Genomic DNA, 22594 nt, shown 5'->3' with positions numbered 1-22594 from the left:
TGCATAGACGGTCAATACCGCGGTTCGATCGCGTCCGCATTGTTACTTTGTGCTAGGAAGGGCTCTCAACAAGGGGAGTGTACAGGCGTCTCGGAGTAAACCAAAGCGATGTTGTTCGGACATGGAGAAGATACAAAGAGACAGGAACGGTCGATGGCATGCCTCGCTCAGGCCGACCTAAGGGCTAATACTGCACTGGATGACCCCTACCTATGCATTATGGCTCGGAGGAATCCTGACAGCAACGCCACCATGTTGAATAATGCTTTTCTTGCAGCCAGAAGACATCGTGTTACGACTCAAACTGTGAGTAATAGGTGCATGATGCGCAACTTCACTCCCGACGTCCATGGCGAAGTCCATCTTTGCAACCACGACACCATGCAGCGCGGTTCAGAAGGGCCCAACAACATGCCGAATAGACCGCTCAGGATTGGCATCACGTTCGCTTCACCCATGAGTGTCACATATGCCTTCAACCAGACGATCGTCGGATTTCCTTCAGAATAACGACATCGCTCGACTAGAATGGCCAGCATGTTCTCCGGACATGAACCCTATGGAACATGCGTGGGATAGATAGAAAAGGGCTGTTTATGGACGACGTGACCCACCAACCGCTCTGAGGGCTCTACGTCGAATCGCCGTAAAGGAGTGGGACAATCTGGACCAACAGTGCGCTGATGAACTTGTGGATAGTATGCCACGACGAATACAGGCAATGCAAGAGAACGTGCTACTGGGCATTAAAAGTACCGGTGTGTACAGCAATCTGGACCGCCACCTCTGAAGGTCTCGCAGTACGGTGGTACAACATGCAATGTGTGCTTTTCATAGCAATAAAAAGAGCGGAAATGATGTTTATGTTGACCTCTATTCCAATTTTCTGTACTGGTTCCGGAACCCCAGGGACCGAAGTGATTTAAAACTTATTTTGATGTATTTACAGACGGAAATTCGTTTTTTTTTTCAGCTGAATAACTGAAAGTGTTGTAGAAATATGTATCTGTCTACTTAGTTTCTAACTTACCAGAAACTCCTTTATAGCTATGGCTGTTAAATTTACCTGTCCAACGTTTCCATTATTTAATGAAAAATTGTATCATATTTATTCTTGAGTTTAGAAAAAAAACTCAGTATCAGTTAAGCGGTTTATGTTTCAGAGATTCCGGTTCCGGGACCGAAAGGAGAAAAAGGCGACGCTGGCCCTCCGGTGAGTAGATCAAAGCTTACAGAAGAATGAAATTTTCATCGAAGGTGCAGTTGCCCTATTTTTTGGTGTATCATCGAAAGTGGTCATCCCAGTTTCGTTGTTTTATATGCTGTGTCGTACATCGTCAAGGAATATATTTTCATAGTTTTTATTCATTACAGTTCCAACAGTTAGAAAGACTGTTTTTTGAAAGCATAGGAAAAGAATTAATTAACTTTTGGGTTTATAAGACGACCTCCTGGTGTGCTAGGTTACGACGAGATTGCCTCTCTATGTTCCAAGAAATTAACAACGTATTTACTTCATTTACTAATAGTTTTAGGAAGCGGATAATGACATGTTCGATTAACAATAGTGGTTATTACCTGATCAAAGATCAAAACAATGCTGATTTGGTTTTTTGACCATAGGGGCATTGTGCATAAAATGACAACGCCTCATCTCATACAGCCAGTTTAGTCACGGAATTTTTGACCTCAAAAGGCATTCCTGTTGTTCCAAAGCCTCCTGTTCAAGTGATTTGCGTCCTCGTGACTTTTTTATTTTCCAGAAATTGAAAACTGTCTTAAAGTCATTTTGGGACTCATGAGGAAATTCAAAAGAATGTGATCAACATACTTAAAGGTCCTAAAAGCTGAAGGCTTTCAGCGCTTCTACCAACACTGCGAACAATGATTCTGCCGGTATGTAGCTATCGAAGGGAACTACTTTGAATGGGACAATATTGTTGTTTGAAAAAATAAAAACTTTGGCAGATAAAAAATCAGCCCTATTACCTTTCGCATACGTTTCTTGTATGCCAGTAAGAAACGTCGACGTGGAAACAGAAGCTATCGTTTTAGGAGGTGCCTATAGCCTGATCGTAAGTGAAGTTGCCCTATTTTTTGGTATATCACCGAGGACTTTCTGAAATGTCTATAAAGCATGATGGAATGAATCACGTCACATGGCGTAAGAATAGTTGTCGCAGAAAAATTCTAACCGACTTGGAACGGCATTTGGTTTCAGTTCATGCGCTGATTGCCGCTGTCATTAAACGAATGCAGGTCAGTCTCAACCAATTTTTGGGCCAACATTGCAGAGGTAACTACATAATATGGACATTTGGGGTTGGGTTTGTCGCAAAAGGCCATTGCTCACAACGGCGCTTAAAGTTACCCATCTTCAGCGCGCCAAACAACATAGAAACTGGACAGTAGGTGATTGGAGACGAATAGTGTGGTGCGACAAGCCACGGTTTTGCCCTCATCAAATGACGCAAGGCGTCGAGTCCTTTGACGGTCCAATGAGGCATATAACTTGCAGTGCGAGGAGGGAGTGGTTCAGTCCGGAGCTGGTTCCGTGATGTTTCAGGGATACATTTAGTACGTTCAGGTTAGCGTGAACATGAACTACAATGAATTAATTTCCTTTACTTCACGTCTATGGTCACAAACTTTTTTGTTATCAGACTGCCGGTTTCGGTCTCTAATGACCATCTTCAGATCTGTTTTATAAAAACATGTCCTAATATACTGGAGCCGTAGTGGCATCGTCAAATGTTAAACACAAAATCTGCCTCAGTATCTTCAAATACCAGGTGATCAAAAAGTCAGTATAAATTTGAAAACTGAATAAATCACGGAATAATGTAGTTAGAGAGGTACAAATTGACACGCATGCTTGGAATGACATGGGTTTTTATTAGAACCGAAAAAATACAAACGTTCAAAAAATTTCCGACAGATCGCGCTTCATCTGATCAGAATAATAATAATTAGCATAACAAAGTAAGACAAAGCAAAGATGATGTTCTTTACAGGAAATGCTCAATATGTCCACCATCATTCCTCAACAATAGCTGTGGTCAAGGAATAATGTTGTGAACAACACTGTAAAGCATGTCCGGAGTTATGGTGAGGCATTGGTGTCGTACATTGTCTTTCAGCATCCCTAGAGATGTCGGTCGATCACGATACATTTGCGACTTCAGGTAACCCCAAAGCCAATAATCGCACGGACTGAGGTCTGGGGACCTGGGAGGCCAAGCATGACGAAAGTGGCGGCTGAGCACACGATTATCACCAAACGACGCGCGCAAGAGATCTTTCACGCGTCTAGCAATATGGGGTGTGTTGTTTTTGGTTCTAATAAAACCCCATGTCATTCCAAGCATGTGTGTCAATTTTTACCTCTCTATCTACGTTATTCCGTGGTTTATTAAGTTTTCAAATTTATACTGACTTTTTGATCACCCGGTATATATACGAGGGTTGGAACTTTAAAAGTGATAACTATTTATTTACAGGTCGTACAAAATAGATACGTGTTTCAAAGTTTTACTGACCTTCATAGTAGTCACTGGCATTGTGTATAACCCGTTGCCAGTAATGTGGAAGTCGTAGGAGACTCTTAGCAGTGCCAGTTGTGTTGACAGTTCGCGCGGAGCGGTCTATTGCCCGACGAATTTCTAGCAGTTCTGGAGCGAATGCCATGAAGTGTTTCCTTCAGCTTAGAAATCGAGTTGACCGTACGAGGGCTTAATTCAGAGTAGTGCAGTAGGTGGTATAGCACTTAGTAGCCCCATCAGTCAAACAAATCAGTAACAGCTTGCACTGTACATGCTTGAGCATTGTCCTGCAAAATGATGGTCAGATCCTGCATAAAGTGTCATCACTTCTGTGTCTATGCTGTTCATGTTTGGAACACAACCTACGACCAGCTTGTGACCATAGACGTAAAGTTCAGGAAATTTGTTCTACACTTGTGTCACTGTTCAATTCGCGACCATGTCGCAGCTTCATGAACTATAACGTTCATTCCAACATTCTCATGAGGGTACTGTGGACACTCCCGTTTTCCAAGATGACAAAAGCCGTATCCACAGAGCTACAAGCATATGTCCTGGTTTGACGAACACTATCACACCTCGATAGGCCCATTAAATCTCCGGATCATAATCCCATTGAAAAGTCTGCGACTACTTGGAAGAACGGGTGAAACATATCACTCGAATTCCCCGCACTTCTAAAGCTGTCCGGGGTTTCATCATCAGTTGGCTATGGCATAGCTGAGAAACCTTGTCGACTCTCTTCCTCACCGAATTTCAGGCGTCATCAGGGCCAGATGTTATGTTACACGTTACTAACTTTATGTCTCCTAGCGGTGACTAATCTAATGTCCAGTGGGCTTCGACATCGTTTACGAGAACAGCTACTTCAAGTCCAGGATAGACACACCGGATATATTAAGATTACAGTGAGTCACATAAGCTTTTCCTAAATATGTCCTGGTACACGTGTAAAAAAAAAAAAAAAAAAAAAAAAAGAGAGAGAGAGAGAGAGAGAGAGAGAGAGACCTCCTCTAGGGATGTCACTCAGCTCGATCAAGCATTTGTATTTAAACATTTCTAACCACTCCAGCGACGGCGTGTGATTTTATTGCACTTGTTCTGTACACAACAGCGCTTGCTGTCTTGGAGGAGTGGTGGAGGCGTTGAAACGCCAGTCAGTCAGTTATCTCAATAAGCAGTGACGTGTTTAGTGTCATACACAAACAGCAAAAATTAACGAAACCATTAATGTTTGGATAAATTTAAATATTATGATATACAAGTTAAAATACTCTGAAGAGCTAAAGAAACTGGTACTGATACACTTGCCTAATATCGTGTTGGGTCACCGCGAGCACGCAGAAGTGCCGCAAATGACTATTGTCTGAAGTAGTGCTGGAGGGAATTGACATCATGAATCCTGCAGGGCTCTCCATAAATCCATAAGAGTACGATGGGGTGGAGATGTCTTCCGAACAACACATTGAAAGCCGTCCCAGACATGCTCAATAATGTTCGTTTCTGGGTGGGTTTGGTGTCCAGCGGTTTAAACTCAGAAGACTGTTCCTGGAGCCGCACTGTAGCAATACTGGACGTGTGGGTGTCTCATTGTCCTGCTGGAATCGCCCAAGTCCGTCGGAGTGCACAATGGACATGAATGGATGCAGGTGATCAGATAAGATGCTTATGTACGTGTCACCTGTCAGAGTCGTTTCTAGACGTATCAAGGGTCCTATATCACTTCAATTGCACACGTCCCACACCATTATAGAGCCTCCACCAGCTTGAACAGTCCACTGCTGACATGCAGGATCCGTCTATTCATGAGGTTGTCTCCATACCTATACCCGTACACGTCCATCCGCTCGATACAATTTGAAATGAGACTCGTCCGACCAGGCTACGTATTTCCAACCATCAATAGTCCAATGCTGGTGTCGATGAGCTCAGGCGAGGCGTAAGGCCTTGCGTCGTGCAGTCATCAATGATATACGGTTGGGCTTTCGGCTCCGAAAGCCCATATCGATGATGTTGCGTTGAATGGTTCGCACGCTGACACCTGTTGATGGTTCAGCATTGAAATCTGCAGCAATTTGCGGAAGGATTGCACTTCTGTCACGTTGAACGATTCTCTTCAGTCGTCGTTGGTACCGTTCTTTTAGGATCTCTTTCCGCCCGAAGTGATGTCAGAATTTGATGTTTTACCGAATTCTGGATACTCACGGTACAATCGTGAAATGGTCGTACGAGAAAATCCCCACTTCGTCGCTATCTCGGAAATGCTGTGTCCCATCGCTCGTGCGCCGACTATAACACCACGTTTAAACTCACTCTTGTTAACCTGCCATTGTAACAGCAGTAACCGATCTAACAACAGCGCCAGACACTTAATGCCTCATACAGGCGTTGCCGAACGCAGTGCCGTAGTCTGCCTGTTTACATACCTCTGTATTTGAGTACGCTTGCCTGTACCAGTTTGGCGCTACAGTGTACGTGCAAAAAGGATAATAGACTCAATAAGGATTCTCTCCAGTAACTTCGACACTAAATTGGGAAACAGAATTTTCGTAATGAAAATGCATACTGTTATTTATAACAAGCTGTCCGCTCCAGTGTATCATCCTATGCTCCAATATTCCTGCAAGTGGTTGAGTAAAATACTCCCGTACGTGTTGATGAATTCAGAAATGTCATTCAAGTGGCGTTTGATTTTGTGGCTCAAGAATGTAATTCTGACGATTGTCCAGACGTTGCTGTTCCAGATGTGACTACTGTGCTTCTGCATATTGCTTCATGCATTTTGTTGAAGAACATCGTGCAGATAGTGTGCAAACTGAGCGTAATGCAATCGAATGCTCTCACCACCCGAATCACAGTGGTACGTAAAACTTGTAAATGCAACTGGAACAGAGAATTCCTATAGGAACCGAGATACTTCCCCTGTCAGTGTAAGGTGACTATGTTCTAGATATTAAACAGTTTTAGTTACAGAACCAGCAGACATTACTAAAGGAATCTGCATGCATAGTGTGTGGTTCTTGTTACAGGGTCCACCAGGCGAGTCGGTGCACGGCCCTCCAGGTCCTCCTGGACCACAGGGACCGCCGGGCCCCGTTCCAGAGCTGGACCTTGAGGTGAGTGCTCTCTTTTTATCCTCGCATTTTGGAGATGGGGAGCTGTCTGCAGCTATTGTTGTTGTAGTCTTCAGTCCTAAGACTGATTTGATGCAGCTCTCCATGCTACTCTATCCTGCGCAAGCTTCTTCATCTCCCAGTACTTACTGCAACCTACATCCTTCTGAATCTGCTTAGTGTATTCATCTCTTGGTCTCCCTCTACGATTTTTACCCTCCACGCTGCCCTCCAATACTAAATTGGTGATCCCTTGATGCCTCAACACATGTCCTACCAACCGATCCCTTCTTCTAGTCAAGTTGTGCCACAAATTTCTCTTCTCCCCAATTCTATTCAGTACCTCCTCATTAGTTATGTGATCTACCCATATAATCTTCAGCATTCTTCTGTAGCACCACATTTTGAAAGCCTCTATTCTCTTCTTGTCTAAACTATTTATCGTCATGTTTCACTTGCATACATGACTACACTCCATACAAATACTTTCAGAAATGACTTCCTGACACTTAAATCAATACTCGATGTTGACAAATTTCTCTTCTTCAGAAACGCTTTCCTTGTCATTGCCAGTCTACATTTTATATCCTCTCTACTTCGACCATCATCAGTTATTTTGCTCCCCATATAGCAAAACTCCTTTACTACTTTAAGTGTCTCATTTCCTAATCTAATTCCCTCAGCATCACCCAAGTTAACTCGACGACACTCCATTATCCTCGTTTTGCTTTTGTTGATGTTCATCTTATATCTTCCTTTCAAGACACTGTCCATTCCGTTCAACTGCTCTTCCAAGTCCTTTGCTGCCTCTGACAGAATTACATTGTCATCGGCGAACCTTAAAATTTTTATTTCGTCTCCATGGATTTTAATACCTACTCCGAACTTTTCTTTTGTTTCCTTCACTGCTTGCTGAATATACAGACTGAATAACATCGGGGAGAGGCTACAACCCTGCAGCTATATGTGTGCTTTTATGCCTACGTCTACAGCGACTGGAACAAATTTGTTTATTTGTTTCACCCTGCCTTCTGCAAACACAATGTATTTCTTTTTTCTATTTACCTAGACATTTTTAAAACATTTGCGTCATTTTCTCCGGGTCTCGATTTATTTCTGTAAGAAAATTACATGACGCTCATGGTTGTTTATTTTAGGCCTAAAAACTATAATGTATGGGCTTTTTTAATTTTGCTTTGATTTCTCGCCTGAAGTTGCTTAACTGAGTAAGTATAGTTGTATATGTCGGCTTGCTTTTATGACTTCTTATCTACATCTAAGTATAAAGGGTGCTCCATTGATCCTGACGCGGCCAAATATCTCACGAAATAAGCGTCAAACGAAAAAACTACAAAGAACGAAAATTGTCTAGCTTGAAGGGGGAAGCCAGATGGCGCTATGGTTGGCCCGCTAAATAGCGCTGCCATAGGTCAAACGGATATCAACTGCGTTTTTTTTAAAATAGAAACCCCAATTTTTTTATTACATATTCGTGTAGTACGTAAAGAAATATGAATGTTTTAGTTGGACCACTTTTTTCGCTTTGTGATAGATGGCGCTGTAAAAGTCACAAACATATGGCTCACAATTTTATATGAACAGTTGGTAACAGGTAGGTTTTTTAAATTAAAATACAGAACATAGGTACGTTTGAACATTTTATTTCGGTTGTTCCAATGTGATACATGTACAGTCGTGGACAAAACGAGCGAGACCCCTCGCCTTTTCGTTATACTGATCCGCACAGCTTTAAAGTGTACTACACAGCATAACTGGCAAGGCGACGAAGTGCTACCAACATACTATGCAAGTTCTCACAGCTGATGTGCTAAGATAGCTAGCAATGGAGAAACTCGTGCTTCTAAGACGCCACAGCATCGTCTGCCACCACTTCGTGGGAAACGAAATACCTTAAGTATAAGCCAATGTGTTGCATTCGCATATCTGTGACAATGACTTGGATCCAAAGTGCGGTTATGGATAGTACGTATGCTCAGATTGCGAATCTAACATCATGAAAAAAGACAAGGGGAAATGAATTAGGCGTCCTTACTCTTCCGTAATATCAAATATATCTTAGTTATTCTTTTTTAAATGAACTGCGCATAAAATCATTCAACAGAACTGAATAACTTTTTAGCAACAACAGATGACAGTAACAGCTTGCCGGCGAGAGTTAGCAGTGCGCTCAACGGCGTCATATAGCGGACCGCGCGGGTCGTTTCGCCGTCAGTTCGAATCCTTCCCCGGGAATGGATGTGTGTTAGGTTAGGTAGGCTGAAGTAGTTCTAGATCTAGGGGACTGATTACCCAAGCAGTTAGGTGGCATAGTTCTTAGACTCATTTTTTTGACCTTTCGCGTAACTTTTCTTTACATAAACCGACGTATCTTTAGATTTTACACCACCAAGGGAACGTAAACCGCAGGAAGTGCGATACATTTCCGCTTATTATGTCCACTCGTACTAGAGGCAAACGGGTTGTAAGGGTTGGGTAGACAGATAGACGGTCAAGAAAGTGAGACTAGTTCCATTTTTAGCGATTTACGTGACGAAATCCTAACAACGAAAATAGTTACCACAGTTACTGAAGATGAGAGCCGCATAATAATTTCCCCTGCTCTTTACTCGAAATGTTCCAGTTGCAGTCGATACATCAGCATACTAATCGTAGCTACGCGTTAGATCCAAATCACGTTTACAGGAATGCAAATAAAATCCATTTGCTTATACACGTGGTAATTCAGATCCCACTATTAATTCCACCGCGTTTTAAATGTGCGAGCATTCCCATTACTAGCAACCTTAAGGAACACTTCGGCTAATGAACGCTTTCTGCCTGTGGAAAGTCTAATGGAGAATTCGAAACATTGTAGAATACGTTTGGCAGCTACGTCGCCGTTTATTTCCTGGGGTGGTGCAGAATTATCTTACTAAATTTATTCGCTAATAACAGTTTTCTGTTATTTCGATAAACATCCCGAATGTTTGTCACATAAGCGGTGACATAAAGGTGAACAATCCATGTTTTTGACTCCAGAAAGCTCTATGCAACAGAAAATCCAGATCATTTTGCCATTTTCATTGCGAAATTGCCGGCTTATTCATGTCTGTGGTAATAATAGAGGGCTGTTTGCCTGGGTTGTCTGCTAGAGTAGTGAAAGGTGTTTGCTACTTCAAGGGAAGTCTGGTTTGTTTTCGATTCTAATCTCGATGGAGGCAGATAGACTATCAGTAAAGGAATTGTAAGAAATTCTCGCGCCCCCAATACGTTTTATTGGTACCTTTATTCTGTACCGGCGCCCTGTGAATGTCGATATGAAACTCTTGTAGAATTTCATACTTGTTACTGCCTACTTTGTCCGCTTCTGTCAATAATTGAATTGACTTAAGTGTGGTACTGCATGATTTTTAACTGAATTTCGTTATGAATCTTCACGCATTGCTAAATTTGCACACTTTCATGGTAGGTCAGCAACGGTAATCCAGTATGACTGGTCTGAACGTTGACACAGACCATTTCGCGGCCGAATGCGCATAATATTTTTCAAGTTCGTAACGATCTGGGGTACTTTGTCTTACTAAAACAGTTATGTTATCTCGATAAGCTGAAATTCATTTTTATTAGTACAGTTCATACTAATTAACGTTTCTTCTTTCATTTATATCTTATATTTAGGTGTTGTGGTTCAACACTAATCAGTATTAATATAGTCTTACACAATATAGTCTGACAAATTTCGGATAGTTTTTCAATTTTACGTCTGTGCATACTATGTTGGTAGCACTTCGTCGCCTTGCCTGTTATGCTGTGTAGCAGACTTTAAAGCTGTGCGGATCAGCATTACGAACAGGCTAGGGGTCACGCTCGTTTTGTCCACGACTGTACCTTTGTGAACTTATCATTTCTGAGAACGCATGCTGTTACAACGTGATTACCTGTAAATACCACATTAATGCAATAAATGCTCAAAATGATGTGCGCCAACATCAATGCATTTGCCAATATGTGTAACAACATTCCTCTCAACAGCGAGTAGTTCGCCTTCCGTAATGTTCGCACATGCATTGACAATGCGCTGATGCATGTTGTCTGGTGTTGTCGGTGGATCACGACAGCAAATATCCTTCAATTTTCCCCACAAAAAGAAATCCGGGGGCGTCGGATCCGGTGAACGTGCGGGCCATGGTATGGTGCTTCGACGACCAATCCACCTGTCATGAAATATGCTATTCAATACCGCTTCAACCGCAAGCGAGCTATGTGCCGGACATCCATCGTGTTGGAAGTACATCGCGTTCTGTTATGGAGTGAAACATCTTGTAGTAACATCAGTAGAACATTACGTAGGAAATCAGCATACATTGCACCATTTAGATTGGCATCGATAAAATGGGGGCGAATTATCCTTCGTCCCATAATGCCGCACCATACATTAACCCGCCAAGGTCGCAGATGTTCCACTTGTCGTAGCCATCGTGGATTTTCCGTTGCCCAATTGTGCATATTATGCCGGTTTACTTTACCGCTGTTGGTGAATGACGCTTCGTCGCTAAATAGAACGCGTGCAAAAAATCTGTCATCGTCCCGTAATTTCTCTTGTGCCCAGCGGCAGAACTGTACACGACGTTCAAAGTCGTCGCCATGCAATTCCTGGTGCATAGAAATATGGTACGGGTGCAATCGATGTTGATGTAGCATTCTCAACACCGACGTTTTTGAGATTCCCGATTTTCCCGCAATTTGTCTGCTACTGATGTGCGGATTAGCCGCGACAACAGCTAAAACACCTACTTGGGCATCATCCATCATCATTTGTTGCAGGTCGTGGTTGACGTTTCACATGTGGCTAAACACTTCCTGTTTCCTTACATAACGTAACTATCCGGCGAACGGTCCGTACACTTGGATGATGTCGTCCAGGATACCGAGCAGCATACATAGCACACGCCCGTTGGGCATTTTGATCACAATAGCCATCCATCAACATGATATCGACCTTTTCCGCAATTGGTAAACGGTCCATTTTAACACGGGTAATGTATCACGAAGCAAATACCGTCCGCACTGGCGAAATGTTACGTGATACCACGTACTTATACTTTTGTGACTATTACAGCGCCATCTATCATAAAGCGAAAAAAAGCGGTCCAACTAAAACATTCATATTTAATATTTATTTACGTACTACACGAATGTGTAATAAAAAATGGGGGTTGCTATTTTAAAAAACGCAGTTGATATCCATTTAACCTATGGCAGAGCCATCTAGCGGGCCAACGATAGCGACATTTGGTTTCCCCCTTCAAGCTAGATAACTTTCGTTCTTTGTAGTTTTTTCGTTTGACGCTTATTTCGTGAGATATTTGGCCCGGTCACTATCAATGGACCACACTGTATACACCAACCTCTGTTAATAGAGAGAAAAGTGTATATGTGTAAAACGTTTGACCATGGTACTCTGTTACAGAAGCTTCGTGGACCACCTGGACCACCTGGCCCGCCGGGCGTCTGCGACTGCAAGGAATCTAACGAAACCATCTACGTGAGTATCTGCCGCGTATGTTCCCTACGCACGCTATACATCTTAGCTAATGAGTGTTCACTCTCTCACCTCTTGTTAGTTTCAAATATTTCGATTCGCAAGCCGAATTTTACGATTTTTAAAAGCCTACAGTTTTTATAAAAATGTGCGAGTATCAAGCGACTGCAGTTGGAATCTGCGACTGCCGATAAGTATTATAATAATCTTATTTACTGCATCTCTGACTCGTTTGATGGTAACGGTCCATATTACTCTCCATCAATTTAAGTTACGTACTGAAAAACTGGGACGAACAGAATGAAATTTCACAACAGTAAGAGTGTAAGTGAATGACACAAAGGCTAGTCTACGGAAGAACTGTAGCATCAGCAGTGGGGTACTACGGACATGCGCAGAAGGGAGAATGGTGCCGTAACAGCTTCATAATTGTGTAGCTTGTGGTCGATGACAGTAAACTAAAATTTGTTTAACAAGGGCGCCATCAGACCTGTTAAATATTTTCTTTTCAAGTGACGGCCCCTAATTTACGAGAAAATCGATGTTTCAGTCTTATGCGTACCCCTTCACTCGTAACGTTAGACATGTTACGATCAAGCTAAAGTACTTCGGCGGCAAAGAGTCAGATCTATCACGCTGGCGTTACAGGTTCAAATCTATCCGGCGTACTTATTTTTTCCCTTTTTTTCGACTTCATCGTACAGAACACGTTAAATAGTAACTTAAATATCAAGCACAGTGATTCAAAACTAGTTATTTTCGCTGTAGTAACTTCAGTAATCTATCAATCACTACAGCAAACTTTCCTCAAATATGTGTTTCGTTTGTGGTTCGCGGTCAAAATGCCAAATGTCTGGACAAAGTTATCTCGATTCGTGGGGAGGTCAGATTGAACAGACACTTTACGATCAAGTGTCTGTAGACGAAAGAAAAAGCAAGCACTTATATCGTAAAAACTATTAAAAATTATCTCACCCAAATGTATTCCACATCGGCTTCCCTGTGATGCTTATTTTTACAGGCGGGTTAACATTTTCACGGAAAGAATTCAAACTGCTCCCAACTTGCAGTGTAGACTTTCACGGCCGATGTTTACTTCAGTTAAAACTTCCGGGCTGAGAGAACGCGTTTATTCTTTTTCCTGCCCTTATCCGTGTCCTCATTGAGTCGGCATGTTAATCTGGATTACCAGATCCATCCACTGCATGTGCCGTGCTACTTTCGCCTGGTCAAAAAATTACTATCTTTACAGGTATAATGAACACACACAAAACTTCATCGTCGATTTTTTTAGAAACAAGGAGCCGTCGTATGAAAAGCTGCTATCCAGGTACTCAGAACAGGTCACTCTACAACATCAAAATTTGTGATTACCGCGTCTCATGGTCCTCTCGTAAGAAGAAAGCGCTAAACCTGAACACAGAAAGGAAATCACCGAAAGTGTGTGAGGACAACACATACCAAACGTTTGCGAAAATTGCAATACAAAGATGTATCGATGTGACGGAAATTAACGTTATACCGCACATTAACTTGACAATACGGAAATGATTAGGATCATGTGGAGTCTCTGGTATATGGAAAGAAGTCAAAGATGTACATTTTACTCAAGTGCAATGCAATGAAATGACTTAACATTGTGAATCGTGATTGCTTATCATGCAGTGTAGACTTTCACGGCCGATGTTTACTTCAGTTAAAACTTCCGGGCTGAGACAACGCGTTTATTCTTTTTCCTGCCCTTATCCGTGTCCTCATTGAGTCGGCATGTTAATCTGGATTTGGCATTGCTAATGGCAAAGTGTGGTCGGATGCCGTACGTCTCGTCACCCCTTCTTCTCAGGACGGAATTTAATATAGCCTGTCCTCCTGCGCCTAGTATTATCCCATGCAAAACTGTGTAAACGTGTTCGAAATATTTATTAATCGTATAACTCAGGTGGGTCATAATACTATCTCGGTATTCACTTAGTCGGATGTGGGTGAACCACCTAAAATTCAATGCGGGTAAAGAGCGCTAAAGCCACATCCAGGCTGGCCGGCACACCATCCTTCGTCGTTATTCCGCCAGACGGATTCGAAACGAACCGCCTCGCCACCCCAGATCCCGGTAGCGGCGGGCGAACGTATGTGGTTGTCCTAGAAGGTCCTGAGAGACCGCGCTTAATACAAAAAACTATTTACTAATGTTGCTACTACCGTTTCACTTCCGAAGTAGACTCTGGTAATTCGAGACGAAACATAAGGGAATAATTTTATAACGTTGATGACGGTCCCTCAGTCCAGAAGTTTTAACTGAAGTACTCGTATCATTGCTACTGATTATTATAAAATAAGGCGCAATTTACTTTTAAGAGTTTCTGCCAATATTTTAATTTAAACAGGGTCCACGGACAACGCAAAACTTCTTACTGATAACATTATGCCACCCTGTCTGTCGCTGGTTGGGTTAAAATACCCTTTCCTTCGCATTCATTACTGCGCAGTTTCAGTGGTTTTCTGCGTCAGTGTTGTTCAAGAAACAGCGTCATGTCTTTAATTTTAAATTACGACAATGTGGTAAACATATGAGACAACTTTTCCTGGCGAATTGAATATTCAAATAACTTATGGGTTTGCTGCCGCGTGACGTCGTCGACCACCGCCGATGTTTCGTCAGGAGCAAACCCTGCCATTCTCAAGGCACAACTGCAAGGAGGAAGAAATGTGCTAGGGAATTTATTACCTCGGTTTACAGAGGAGAAACAAGGAAGATACCACACACAGAACAAGTAACCGCAGAGTCAACACACAACCAAAGATAACCAACATCAGAAATATCGATAGTGACTATTAATCAACAGGTGAGGTAGCACTAATTCTGTCCCTCTAGGCGCTACAGTCTGGAACCGCGCGACGGCTACGGTCGCAGGTTCGAATCCTGCCTCGGGCATGGATGTGTGTGATGTCCTTAGGTTAGTTAGGTTTAAGTAGCTCTAAGTTCTAGGGGACTAATGACCTCAGAAGTTAAGTCCCATAGTGCTCAGAGCCATTTGAACCATTTTGTCCCTCTGTTTTTTTTTATGAGAGACAGTGCCGGATTCCAAGCACCATTTAAACAAAACCCACCATCTCTGTTTATAAGGTTGCCTGATAGTTTGATTTCAACAGTTTCCTTAGTAACACTATCCCAATAGCTGGACGTGCAAGCCAGAATCTCCGTGTTGTATTCCATAGGATGACCAGTGTCAAGGCAATGTTCTGGAATAGCGGATTTCCTCGGCTGTTGTAAGCGTATGTGACGCTTATGTTCAATACACCGGTCTTCCACAGTCCAGATTGTCTGACCAATACATGACATGCCACAACTGCAAGGAATACTATAGACACCAGCCTTACGCAATCCAAGATCATCTTTTACGGACGCCGGCAGAGCCTTAATCGTAGAAGGTGATCGAAAAACACACTTCACATCAGATTTCCACAAAATACGGCCAATCCTGTTGGAAATGCTTCCTGCGTAAGGCAAAAAGGCCGTAGACTTAGGTGCCACTCCGTTGCTATCGTCAGGGTATGCTCCTGTCGAAATATCGGCGGTGGTCGACGACATCACCCGGCAACAAACCCGTAAGTTGATTGGTCAACATATGTTTCTACAGTTGTGTGAATTGATAAGAGACTCGACTGAAACCTAAGTAAGTTCATTCCACTATACAGGGTGTTCAAAAACTACTCGTTCAGATTAATACAGGAGATGGAGAATATACACTCCTGGAAATTGAAATAAGAACACCGTGAATTCATTGTCCCAGGAAGGGGAAACTTTATTGACACATTCCTGGGGTCAGATACATCACATGATCACACTGACAGAACTACAGGCACATAGACACAGGCAACAGAGCATGCACAATGTCGGCACTAGTACAGTGTATATCCACCTTTCGCAGCAATGCAGGCTGCTATTCTCCCATGGAGACGATCGTAGAGATGCTGGATGTAGTCCTGTGGAACAGCTTGCCATGCCATTTCCACCTGGCGCCTCAGTTGGACCAGCGTTCGTGCTGGACGTGCAGACCGCGTGAGACGACGCTTCATCCAGTCCCAAACATGCTCAATGGGGGACAGATCCGGAGATCTTGCTGGCCAGGGTAGTTGACTTACACCTTCTAGAGCACGTTGGGTGGCACGGGATACATGCGGACGTGCATTGTCCTGTTGGAACAGCAAGTTCCCTTGCCGGTCTAGGAATGGTAGAACGATGGGTTCGATGACGGTTTGGATGTACCGTGCACTATTCAGTGTCCCCTCGACGATCACCAGTGGTGTACGGCCAGTGTAGGAGATCGCTCCCCACACCATGATGCCGGGTGTTGGCCCTGTGTGCCTCGGTCGTATGCAGTCCTGATTGTGGCGCTCACCTGCACGGCGCCAAACACGCATACGACCATCATTGGCACCAAGGCAGAAGCGACTCTCATCGCTGAAGACGACACGTCTCCATTCGTCCCTCCATTCACGCCTGTCGCGACACCACTGGAGGCGGGCTGCACGATGTTGGGGCGTGAGCGGAAGACGGCCTAACGGTGTGCGAGACCGTAGCCCAGCTTCATCGAGACGGTTGCGAATGGTCCTCGTCGATACCCCAGGAGCAACAGTGTCCCTAATTTGCTGGGAAGTGGCGGTGCGGTCCCCTACGGCTCTGCGTAGGATCCTACGGTCTTGGCGTGCATCCGTGCGTCGCTGCGGTCCGGGCCCAGGTCGACGGGCACGTGCACCTTCCGCCGACCACTGGCGACAACATCGATGTACTGTGGAGACCTCACGCCCCACGTGTTGAGCAATTCGGCGGTACGTCCACCCGACCTCCCACATGCCCACTATACGCCCTCGCTCAAAGTCCGTCAACTGCACATACGGTTCACGTCCACGCTGTCGCGGCATGCTACCAGTGTTAAAGACTGCGATGGAGCTCCGTATGCCACGGCAAACTGGCTGACACTGACGGCGGCGGTGCACAAATGCTGCGCAGCTAGCGCCATTCGACGGCCAACACCGCGGTTCCTGGTGTGTCCGCTGTGCCGTGCGTGTGATCATTGCTTGTACAGCCCTCTCGCAGTGTCCGGAGCAAGTATGGTGGGTCTGAAACACCGGTGTCAATGTGTTCTTTTTTCCATTTCCAGGAGTGTATAAAAATGTGTTTCGTTAAGGAACTTGTAATGTCAAGGAACGTTTTGTTAGTAGTGCTGACGTAAGATTGTGTGTCGGTGTCGTTGAATAAGAATTTGTACTGTCATTCAAATATGCACAATTCGTGTGTTTGGACACGTTAATGCAAGAGGTACACGATCTAGTGCGCATCAGCAGCGATTCGGTGTTAACGCGTGGGCCGACATTCTCGGTGATAGGTTGATTGGACCATAATTATTCCATTCCGCCTCAATGGATGTAGATACCGCATCTTACTAAGACATGTATTGTCAGAACTGCAGAAAGATGTACCTATGCATGGTAGACAAAGGGTGTTCTTCCAGCACGATAGAGCACCAGCCCATTTCAGCATAGCTGTGAGGAATCATATGAGAGCCACCTTGGGGAATCAATAGATTGTTCGAGGTGGCCCTGTGGACAGTATGTCACCTGACCTCACGTGTCTGGGTTTCTACCTCTGGGGGCATATGAAGCGGCTGGTGTATGAAACCGTTGTGGAAACAGAAGAAGACTTTGTCGGTAGAATTGCCATCGCTGCTGGTATCATTCCGGACATGCCAGGAATTTTCGAACAAACACGTCAATCAACGGTCCGTCGATGCACTACGAGCTTACAGGCCAGTGGTCGCGAATTCGACCAGTTCCTGTGAATGTCACAGCTACAATTACAACGCTGAACTACCTTCTGAGTAAGCACACCCGGCTAGCCGCCGGTATAACGCACTGCTTCCCGAGCGGAAAGGCGTGCTGGTCCCCGGCACGGATCCGTCCGTCGGATTAGTGTCGAGGTCCAGTGTGCCGGCCAGGCTTTGGATGGATTTTAAGGCGGTTTTCCATCTGCCTCGGGGAATGCGGGCTGGCCCCCTTATTCCGCCTCAGTTACACGATGTCGGCAATTGCTGCGCAAACACTGTCTCCATGTACGCGTACACCATAATTACTCTACCACGCAAACATTTGGGGTTACACTTGTCTGGTACGAGACATTCCCGGGGGGCGCCACTGGGGGCCGAACCGCACAATAACCCTGGGTTCGGTGTGGGGCGGCGGTGGAGTGGGTGGACTGCTGTGGCCTGTTGTGGGGTTGTGAACCACTGAGGGCTATGAGGCCTCTCCGTCGTTTCTAGGTCCCCAGTTCATTACACACAGACACACATACACACACACACACACACACACACACACACACACACACTGTGTAAATCGTCCCTAGCATCAGATGTTCTGTGCCTCCTGTACTAATTTGAACGAATAGTTGCGAAACACACTGTGTAATCACTTCAAAGTGTCTGCAGAGCTGGAACTGTGCAATAGCGTTGGGCTGGATGATGATGATGATGATGTTTGGTTTGTGGGGCGCTCAACTGCGTGGTTATCAGCGCCCGTACAATTTCCCAATCTTTGCTCAGTCCAATTTCGCCACTTTCCTGGATGATGATGAAATGATTAGGACAACACAAACACCCAGTCATCTCGAGGCAGGTGAAAATCCCTGACCCCGCCGGGAATCGAACCCGGGACCCCGTGCTCGGGAAGCGAGAACGCGTTGGGCTGGAAATAAAGTTATCCAGCCAACAGAACGCTATGATTCAGAAAGTTTCTGTGAAGATGCTCTTCAATGGAGTAGACAGATGTGCCCAACAGGAACTTTTTTTTTTTTTTTTGGTCAGAGGGGTGAACCGTAAATTTACTTTCAGAATCTTTTCTTAAAGAATTTACTTTATTTACTAGCGATTCATCAAGAACATTAACACATTTAATCACGCTAGGTGAGCGTGGAAGTAGTTGCCAGGAAGTAACTGATGGAAAATGAAATTACTTTTAACAAATGTGAATTTTATTCCTAAAAGCTTTTTCAAAAAAATTTTCACATGTGTGTGAAATGTTATGGGACTTTACTGCCAAGGTCAACAGTCCCTAAGCTTACACACTACTTAACCTAAATTAACCTAAGGACAAAAACACACACCCATGCCCGAGGGAGGACTCGAACCTCCACCGGGATCAGCCGCACAGTCCATGACTGCAGCGCCTTAGACCGCTCGGCTAATTCAAAAGCTTTTTCAAAAACAGATTTAAAATAATAAGCAGAAAAGCATCCTCGAAATATCAAGTTACAATTTTATTTAGAAGCAGAAAGAACAATATTGACAGTATGAGCCTTCGGCCTGAAAAGCTTGCCGCTCTCTTTCAACACGGCCATAGTCACGACCGCTCACAACAACCTCTGAAAGACTACACTGGTGCAAATCTGCAACACACCAGATTACTTTAAACTAAACATTTTAACAACTCACACAAACACATTAACTATCCACCCCGTAAGAGGGATGGAAATGGTACAAACACTCGCACTAAGAAATTATTGGCCACCGAAAGTGCAATTTGTTTTTAAAAAGGAGTCTTACGGTGGAAGGGTGGCAACTTTATAAAAATTACTATTTAAATAAAACCCATGAAATTCAGGCTTACACAAAATGTACAACATGCTTTACATTACACATATACCGCCTCGCAAGATGATAGGCCAGATGAAAACATATTTTAGGAATTCGGCCTTAATTCTATAAATTCGTTTATACCGAAACCGACAAACATGACAGGGGCAGCTATTAACGTACGGCAGACCGACAGACAGACAGACTCTAACTGCCTAACAAATGCGGACGAGAGACAGACGAGCAAGCTGGGCACGAGAGACTGACCAAGAACACAAGTAGAATTTAACAAGCAAATGAAACATCACGAATCACTTAACTTCTAATAAACTGCGGTTTCTGGCGAAGACCTCGCGCAGCACCCCCAACGCTCTCCCGAACCGTTCACTGCCAGCCGCTTCAACGGACGCAGGAAGGCGCGCCGATCTCCCGTCTCACGGCGTCGCAGCTCGCCCCGGCCAGCCCGATGTAGTGGTTTGGGTCCTGTTGCTCTCGTGTCGACCGCGAAGCCACTACCCCATTCTATACGGCGCTGCCCGCTGGACTCACGTGGCGACCTCACATGCGCCGACGCTCAAGGCGGACAAGTCATCTCGTGTCTCAGTGCGCAACCGACCAACCGACCGAATCAAACCGCCAATGACCGTTGCCCGAGCAACTCGAGCAGACTGGCGGCCTAACGCGCCGACTTAGATGCAGGAACTCAGCTCCGACCGGGCGACCACTAGCTGAGTTCTGTTACTGGCGGAGTGGCAAGACTCTCATTTTGCCGGCTTTAAAGGTTGATCCGAACGACAGACATACTAGCACTCCGACGACAGGCAGTCACTCACTGCCGCACAAATGCGAACGAGAGACAGACCAGCAACTGGTGACGCGAGACTGACCCAGCCTCACGCGGACTGACTCCCTGCAGAGCTAATAGCGCCCCTTAAATGCACGAGAACAGGCAACCTTTCCCCTTTCCCACCAGAGGGAGACACCAAAGCTGCGCCGGCTGCGGTGACCGTGCGGTTCTAGGCGCTGCAGTCCGGAACCGCGGGACTGCTACGGTAGCAGGTTCGAATCCTGCCTCGGGCTGGTTGTGTGTGATGTCCTTAGGTTAGTTAGGTTTAAGTAGTTCTAAGTTCTAGGGGACTGATGACCTAAGATGTTAAGTCCCATAGTGCTCTGAGCCATTTGAACCATTTTGAACCAAAGCTGCGATTGCCACAGCGACGCCACCGCCAGAAACGGAAGACGACTGCTTTACACTACGCGCTGCGGCGCGTTCTTCAAAACAGCAAATTTTACCACGGCTCAAGGGGGATGAGGGAGTGGGGTTATCAGTCTTCCTGACTGGTTTGATGTGGCCCACCACGAATTCTCCCTTGTGCCAATCTTTTCATCTCAGAGTGGCACTTATCCTAACATTCGCAGTAAATTGTTATATTTACTTCTGCCTTCCACAACAGTTTTTGCTCTCTACAGCTCCCTATAGTACCATGGAAGTTATTCCCTCATACCTTTATACATCTCTCATTCATCCTGCCCCTTTTTGTAGTCAGTTTACTCCTTCATATTTGTTTCCTTTCTAATTCTATGGATAACTTCCTCATTTCTAATCTGATTAAGCCATCTAACTTTTTACATCCTACCATAGCACCATATCTCAAATGCTTCAGTTCTCCTCTTCTCCAGTTTTCCCGCAGTCCTGATTTATTTTCATACAGTGCTGTGGTCAAACGTACATCCTCAGAAATTTCTTCTTCAAATTAAGGCCTATTACACGGAGGGTGTCCGCCAGCCGATCAGTTCCAGTCATCTCATCAGGAAGGAGGTACACGGGTCGTGTTCTCTGTAGTTCAACCAAGCCTAGACGGTCAGTACCGCAGTTCGATCGCGTCTGCTTTGTTACTTTGTGCCAGGAAGGGCTCTCAACAAGGGATGTGTCCAGGCGTCTCGGAGTGAACCAAAGCGATGTTGTTCGGACATGGAGGAGATACAGAGAAAGAGGAACTATCGATGACATGCCTCGATCAGGCCGCCCAAGGACTACTACTGCAATGGATGACCGCTACCAACGGACTATGGCTCGGAGGAACCCTGACAGCAACGCCACCATGTTGAATAATGCTTCTTGTACAGCCACAGGACGTCGTTTTACAGTGCGCAATAGTCTGTATGATGCGCAACTTCACTCCCGGCGTCCATGACGAGGTCCATCTTTGCCATCACGACACCATGCAGCGCGGTACAGATGGGCCCAACAACATGCCGAATGGACCGTTCAGGATTGGCATCACATTCTCTTCACCGATGAGTGTCACATACGCCTTCAACCAGACATTCGTCGGAGACGTGTTTGGAGGCAACCAGTTCCGGCGGAACGTCTTAGACACACTGTCCAGGGAGTGCAGCAACGTGGAGATTTCCTGCTGTTTTGGGGTGGCATTATGTGGGGCCGACGTACGCCGCTGGTGGTCATGGAAGGCGACGTAACGGTTGTATGATACGTAAATGCCATCCTCCGACCAATAGTGCAACCATATCGGCAGCATGTTGGCGAGGCATTCGTCTTCATGGATGACAATTCGCGCCCCTATCGTGCACATCTTGTGAATGACTTCCTTCAGGATAACCACATCGCTCGACTAGAGTGGCCAGAAACGTTCTGCAGACATGAACCCTATCGAACATGCCTGGGATAGATTGAAAAGTACGACATGACCCACCAACCACTCTAAGGGATCTACGCCAAATCGCCGTTGAGGAGTGGAACAGTCTGGA

At 44.9% G+C, this 22594-nt stretch overlaps 1 protein-coding gene across 1 annotated transcript in view; it reads left to right on the top strand.

Moving 5' to 3' along the window:
* Nucleotides 1-22594, top strand: part of LOC126176514 (collagen alpha-1(IX) chain-like) — a 341330-nt gene that overhangs the window by 188717 nt on the left and 130019 nt on the right. Inside the window, exons 7-9 of the mRNA XM_049923671.1 lie at nt 1164-1213; nt 6572-6658; nt 12126-12200. Coding sequence (XP_049779628.1) covers nt 1164-1213; nt 6572-6658; nt 12126-12200 — 212 coding nt within the window. The remainder of the gene's footprint in view (nt 1-1163; nt 1214-6571; nt 6659-12125; nt 12201-22594) is intronic.

Source organism: Schistocerca cancellata, chromosome 3 (genome assembly GCF_023864275.1).
Source record: "Schistocerca cancellata isolate TAMUIC-IGC-003103 chromosome 3, iqSchCanc2.1, whole genome shotgun sequence".
In the NCBI taxonomy this organism is placed as follows: Eukaryota; Metazoa; Arthropoda; class Insecta; order Orthoptera; family Acrididae; genus Schistocerca; species Schistocerca cancellata.
Note: the sequence above shows the minus strand (reverse complement) of the source record. Positions and strands in the feature narration are given on the sequence as shown.